Below are 6,842 nucleotides of genomic sequence, written 5' to 3' on the forward strand. Positions count from 1 at the left end.
AAATAAATCAAAATCCACAAGTGGGACTTGACTAGACTGCAAAGGAATTACTTAAAAAAAAGTAGAACGATTTATATATTATTAATCAATAACTATACATTTTTGATAACAAAAGCTTGATGCTTGACTACATCTACGACGTGGGAATTTTCTTTTAACAAATTAATGGGTATAAAAAAGTGTGTTCAAATTTTCCTTTTCATATATATAGTTCCCCTTTTGTTCTTTTGATTTTTTTTTCGTCCCATCTTTCTTGTACCTTTATTTCCAAGTCTTTTTCTAGTTTATATTCTCAGGTTCTTTGTTTTTTTTCGTTTTTCCTTATATAAATCCCTTTGTCACAAAGTGTTAAAAAGCATGTGAAAGTGCTTAGGAATGAATATAGAGCCTAGCCTACCGCTTTCAAAAAAAAGAAAATATAGAGCCTCCCAAGTGTTTATGTAATAATAAAATAAATATATATATATTAATTTCCATAAAATGTAAAGTGCTCCATTACAATTACCAAGGAATAAGGATCACTTCCAATACTTTAATAAGATAGTTAAAGCTCTTTCTTTCTTTCTCTCTCTCTCTCTATCTCTCTCTCGCTTGGTGCCAAAACCATACAAAATCAATTAGATTTCATATATTTACGTAGGAATATAATAAGTTGATTTGGATCTCACAGCTGCAATTGATAGGGGGGACTTGCTTTTTTCCTACCCTTTTCTCCTTTTGTTGCTTTCTGTCTTTCTTGTCTGCTTGTCTTTCTTTAGCTCTCCTTTTACTTTTCTTTCTTTCTTTCTTTCTCTCTCACTCTTTTCTTTTCTTTTGTTTTTTTGGGTGATTTTTCTCAGATGGGTACCTGATTCTCATCTCTCTCAGCTCTCACTACTCCAACAGAGCTAGCTAGCACAGGACCCTTCTTTTAGAGACATTTTTAAATGAATTCAAAAGAAGAGAAGTACTATATAGTAACACTCATCATCATCATCATCACCATCACCATCAGAGAAATGAAGAAGGATCTATACTAATCTGGAAATAATAGTAAAATTAATAATTATATAATCAAAGTGCTCTTCCCAAAGTGAACTCCAAATTGGGCTTCTTGGGACTATTTGTTGGTGAGCTTCCATCTGATGATGATATTCTTTCGTAGCTTAAGCATTTTGGATCCATGTCTTTCTGAAACAAAAATTTTATAATCTATTTTAGAAAAATGCATGTATTAATTAAAAAAAGAAGAATGAAAGAAAAGAATGAGCACAAAAATAGTAAGAGCTTTTGAGAACATGAAAGAAGAAGTGTGTGAACTGTGGGGCTTGGGAATCAGAAGCGTTTGACTCATCAGGAGAATAAAAGAATAGTTATCAATATTAAAGAAACTTTGGAAGAGTACGTTTAGAAAGCCTGCTACAGTGTGCATGACAGTAGTATGCTACACCCCCAAAAAATTATTCCACTTATAATATCATATTCTCAATCATTTAATATATATATATATAACATGGATGCATGTACATAGACTCTATATATATATATATATAAAGTTAATTTACACTATATATGCATGTTGATTATAATAATATATACACCATCTTACATATCATGCTCAAAGAAATGTGCTCTTTTTCTTTTATAATCACATGCAGGAACTTCAGTTTTTCATCACCTAGGAAATGTGAAAATGACAATGTTAACCTTGAGCTGCTAGAGAAGAAATTATATATATATATACATAACTAAGTACGTACACACCGGGTTCTGAAACCCTCTGATCAGTACTTTTCTCTTCATTTTTGCAATTAATGTGCTTTAAATTTATGAGGAATAATACATAAACGTAAGAATATTTAGAGCAAGAGTTATTATACTTTCTATGTTATTTATATAATTCATCATTCAGAGAGTATAAAGTCAATATATATATATATAATATGGGGGTTAATTTGGGAAATAAATAATATAAGGATAGCAAAAGGTAATAATTAATTAAGTACCTGATCATCATCAAGAGATGGTACATTTCCACCAATAGAATCTTTTGGTTTGCCATGCAACCAAGCTTCCCTGCTAGAAACCAAAGGCACATTGATGAAGAGAGAATATTTCCATCAGTGGAAGCCATGCAAGAGAAAAAGCAAACTGAGAAAAGAAAGCTATCTTTTACACTGTCTTTGTTTATAGTCTTCCATTAGCTAGGTTATATAGCTTTTTACATTTTGTGGTGATTGAGAGATAAAGTTGTATACCCACCTTCTCATCCACCCCCATGTGGTTTCCCATTTTTTCCATTACCCAAAATCACACTACAAAGAAGTTTCAAACACAGCATATATATAACTTTGGCACAAAGAGATTTCCACTAATGGGACCATCAGGATCATATATATATATATATATATGCATAATATTTATTTGTGAGAAGTATTTTAGCTTTGAGACTAAGTTTTTGTGCATATATATTTATATTGTAGGACCCACAATTTTTAAAAATAGCCCCTAAAATATGTGCCCCACAAAATCCAAAGGAAAGAGATAGATATCTCAATTTTTGAGGCGGATTTTGTCAAAAATGGGGATTCCCATTTATTGGAATTCTAGGAGTTTGTGGTGGGTTTCTTTTCACTCCCTTTTTCACCCACTAGAGAAGATTATAATTACCCCATCATGGAGTTTTCAGTATAGTATATAGTTCATAATTATTGTAGACAGATAGAACAAAGCAATAAACGTTTTTTATTTTATTTTTTCCTCTCTTTTTGTAGTTTCCGGGTTATAATTACGTCTCTATATATATATATATATATATGTATGGAGTACCTAGGAGAGAGAGAGAGAGATAGTACTTCTAAAATTAAGGTTTTCATGCTCACATGTAGTAGAAATGATTACTTCATGAAGTCACACATTCGAACTTTAAATATATATAATTATAGCTAAAGGTATACTTCCTCTACTCCAACGTACACAAATTTAAAACACCATTCCTAATTGCTTATTTAATTTCTTTTTGTACTCTTTTTCTTTATATATAGCAGCTGGGACAAAGTTCCCTTTAAATGTGTAGTTATATATGTATATTAAACAAAGTCGAAAGGAAAAGACTTGAATAAAATAAAAGAATGAGTAGTTAACATAACGTACATAGATATACATAATTATTATGTTTCAATGTGTATGGACCATCTAATATACATAAATATAAATAAATGCTGCTATAGCTATTAATATATACATTGTCAAACCTTTATTTGAAACAAATTTAAATTAAGAACCATAAATGGAGTAGATGATAGTACCGTTTTACAATATTTAAAAAAAAAATGGTATACAAACAACAGATTTAGGTATTTACCTTGAAGAATTGCACCATAGGGCAGGATTATTATAGTCCTTGTCTTGACCACTGGACCTTCCTTGCTGAGGAGATTGCTCAGACCTTCTTGTGTTCTGAATGTCAAACATTAAATCTTCAGTTGTGTCTCCAGATGACCCATTCTCGTACGCATCTGATTGTCCTGATGATTAAAATTAAATAATACAAATATAACAACTTAATTATGCTTTTAAATATATGCATTATTTATAATATAATAAAGAAGAGAGAAAATCTAACAACAACAACAACAACAATAATAATGATGATGATGATGATGATTACCTGAAGAAGCCGCTGCTCTATCTGTGGTCTTGACCGTCCGGTACATCTGAAATAAATTTCAGAGAAATAATATAAATACCAATGTTTTAGTAGGTATAATAATAATAAAAGCCTACATTATGGAAATCATTTACCAAAGTACACAGACTTAAAGATAAGATTTTTAAAGAGGAAAGAAAAGCAAGTGTCCGAGTTATCTCCGTACAGTTCTTTCTTTTTTTTGAAAACACGAAACTAGGTGGGTGCAAGTACATTATACAGAACTTGGCATGTATTTATCTACATACATACATACACATTCTAGCTACACATATACATGTACATATATGAGCATGTACACACATATACATATACATATACATATATGTATATAGGAGAGAGGGTATATATCTTGCATGCAGTTAACCATGGTTAAATAAATCACAAGTGTGGTCAGAGGAAACCAATCTGATGAAGATATCATTGAGAAATGATAATGTTCTGTACTTGTTTCATTTAAGAAAGAAAAAAGAAAAAGAAAAAACAACTCTCTCCTATAATCTGAAAATCATTTCATATTCATTATAGACTGTAGTCTCTGTCTCGGCTTGGCTACACGACTCATTTTTTTGAATTCCTTGGGCTTTGTCTTATTTGATTTCTGAAATCGATATAATACATTTATATATAAACTACTCTATCACTCTCTCTCTCTATCTATCTTTTTTCTCTTTCTTTCTTTCTTCGTCCCACTGTTACTAATATTTGATTTATTTCTTCCAAGCAAAAAGCTGTTTATTAGCTTGGCAGGATTAGCAGAACCATCAGATCTAGTAGAAAAAGAAGTGCTAAGGATTTTCAGAGACTTAAGTACCCAAAATTAAAAAAATTAAAAAAGACCATTGGAATTTGTGACGTTTTGCATTAACACCTTCCTCTAAAGTCATAGTAAGTGATTAAAATCGAAGACACTAAACAAAACACCAAATAGACCATATGAGTATTTAGTGTCTTTATTTTGCCCTCACCTGTAAATGAGATTTAACATGAGCAAGGGTCAGATCCTTCACATCCATTAGCTCAAGAACTGACTTTGGCGTAGCCCCTACAAAAAAAAAAAAAAGAAAGAAAGAAAACCCATATATCACTCAATTAGATATGCTCAGTTAACTGTTATGATATATCATTTGATTTATTTATAAGATTATTAGAATTTAAAATGAGAAGAGATGAATGAATGAAGGTGACTTTAACTATATAGTCACGGGCGTAAATGAAGATGGAATTATTGAAAGAATAAATATACATATACAGAAAGAAGTGGAAAGGTAGCTTACTTTCATGGCCACCCAACAGCTCAACAGCATGAACAAAACGAGCGTGAAGAGTTGTCGTCCATCGCATCCGAGGGGCTCTCATGCTGCGTTTAGCTGGGAAACGATGAGAAAGAAACCTCGATCGCATCAAGCCGGCGGCGGCCGCCGCTTGATGATGATGGGACTGAAAGGGATTGGAACTCGTTATCGTATTAGTACCATTCACTGAAGACGACAAGGAATTAGCTGTTGTTTCTAGAGTATGAGAGAAGGGAAATGACGATGAGGGAGGAGGGTGGTTTTGGTGGTACACCGGAATTCCCCTAATGGGTCGTAAGAATCCCAACTCTTGGCCCAACCCACCACCTCCGCCACCGCCACCACCTCCTCCTCCTCCTCCTTGTTGTTGATGATGAAGAAGGTGTTGAAACGGTGCGTGTGGGTGGAGGAGAAGTTGATTTTGATGGTGGGGAAAAGCATTATTGGTAATAGTACTACTACCACTAGTACTGGCACTATTACTATGGAAGAGATTGTTCCCAATATTATTACCGTGGTTGTAGAAATGGTTATTGCTATGATGTTGGTTTTGGTGAAGAAAGAGACTGTTATTTTCCGAAGAAGAATTCGAAACGAGACGAGGGTTGTTCGAAAGAGAGAGGTCGAAAAAGCATGACGAAGAGTTACTATGATTACTACTACTAGTATTGTTGTTGATGTTGTTATTACTATTGCTATTATGATGGTACTTATCGGGTTTGGCTGCCATTGAAGAGGATATAGAGAAGTTTTGGGAGTCGAGAGCTCTTTTCCAAAACCCCAAATCAACCTCTTCTTCGGTTGAGGTGGCGGCACCGGCGCCGGCACTACTTCTCCTCCAACTGGGTGTGGGTTTTGCGTTTGGTGGGCTGATTTGAAGGGATAAATCCGGCTGAGCAGGAAACAGCTCCATCTTCTAATAACCAAGAAAAAGAGAGGAGGACGAAGACTAGTACAAACTAAGTGCTCCTCTTTAGATGAGTTTTTCTACTTTTCTCTTCTCTCACTCTTTTTTCTTTTTCCCTTTTTTTTAGGGTAGCTAATATGTAGAAGAGAAAAACAAGAAGAAAGAAGAAGCTTTTGCCAAGGATTAGGTGTATATATATATATGTGGATATATAGATAAAAAGATAGATATATGTATATGTGTATGCGTGTGTGTTTGAAGTTAATTTGTGGAAGAAGTCGTTAGGGTAAACTGGATTTGTGTGTGGGGTAGTGGTGGGAGATAAGGGGTTTTTGAAATTCAGGTGAGATTTTCTGGGTTTTCTTTTTCAGATGGGGTTTGATCAAATTTGAGGGAGTAGTTGCAGATTTTGAGATTGAGAGGAGAGAGAAAAGAAGAGAGAAAGAGGAAGAGAAAAAAATAAAAATAAAGAGAAAGAAATGACAAGGTATGAAGTGAATGGTTGTTTCTTTTGTGTGAAGTATATGTGAGAAAATGACACTTGAGAAGCTATATGAGAGAGAAAGAAAGAGAAATAGAAAGAAAGACAGAGAAAGAAAGAAAGAGAGTTTTATTTTTATTTTAAAAAAATTTAATAAATGTTTGGGTGGACGTGGGGCTTAGGCCTTAGGGGTACTAGGGTAAGAAAGGAGGAAAAAGATGGATAAAGAAAAAAAGGAGGAAAAAATAATAATAAAGGTAAATAAGTTTGGGACTTGATTCTTTTTTACTATATATATAATTATATTTATTTATTTTTGCTTCTTTTTTATTTATTTTTTTAAGAGAAAAAGAGAAAATATGTAAATCTACTTTACTTTTTAATTTTTTGATTGAAGGGAAATCAACTTTAATTAACGTGTGCATTTGTCCCTCAGCAAACCCACACTATAACCTTTCTAACCCACCACAC

The 6,842-nt window shown here is 33.1% G+C and overlaps 1 protein-coding gene across 4 annotated transcripts; it reads right to left on the reverse strand.

Moving 5' to 3' along the window:
- Positions 1 to 435: 435 nt before the first annotated feature.
- LOC133777790 (probable transcription factor KAN2) lies at positions 436 to 6,437 on the reverse strand. Of its 4 annotated transcripts, none has more exons than XR_009868833.1 (7): positions 4,966 to 6,437; positions 4,657 to 4,733; positions 3,650 to 3,695; positions 3,344 to 3,506; positions 1,986 to 2,055; positions 1,589 to 1,657; positions 436 to 1,170 (listed from the first exon to the last, which is right to left on the reverse strand). XR_009868833.1 is itself a non-coding variant. In XM_062217532.1 (6 exons), exons 1-6 carry the CDS (start codon positions 5,894 to 5,896, stop codon positions 1,054 to 1,056), a joined length of 1,404 nt encoding a protein of 467 aa, XP_062073516.1. In that variant the 5' UTR covers positions 5,897 to 6,435; the 3' UTR covers positions 436 to 1,053. The 4 variants fall into 4 exon arrangements, 2 of the variants coding, with proteins under 2 accessions (XP_062073516.1, XP_062073514.1); XR_009868832.1 differs by having other exon boundaries at positions 1,986 to 2,058; XM_062217532.1 differs by lacking the exon at positions 1,589 to 1,657 and having other exon boundaries at positions 4,966 to 6,435.
- Between the last annotated feature and the right edge of the window lie 405 nt (positions 6,438 to 6,842).

The sequence above is a fragment of the Humulus lupulus genome, chromosome 5, assembly GCF_963169125.1.
Source record: "Humulus lupulus chromosome 5, drHumLupu1.1, whole genome shotgun sequence".
In the NCBI taxonomy this organism is placed as follows: Eukaryota; Viridiplantae; Streptophyta; class Magnoliopsida; order Rosales; family Cannabaceae; genus Humulus; species Humulus lupulus.

What these genes read in the sequence shown, in the direction of transcription:
- LOC133777790 (XM_062217530.1), bottom strand. Translation starts at nt 5,896, where the DNA reads ATGGAGCTGTTTCCTGCTCAGCCGGATTTATCCCTTCAAATCAGCCCA. An exon ending in TAGAGCAGCGGCTTCTTCAG is followed by an intron (nt 3,507 to 3,649) that starts GTAATCATCATC and finishes TTTAATCATCAG; the next exon opens with GACAATCAGATGCGTACGAG. An exon ending in CATCTCTTGATGATGATCAG is followed by an intron (nt 1,171 to 1,985) that starts GTACTTAATTAA and finishes TTTTTGTTTCAG; the next exon opens with AAAGACATGGATCCAAAATG.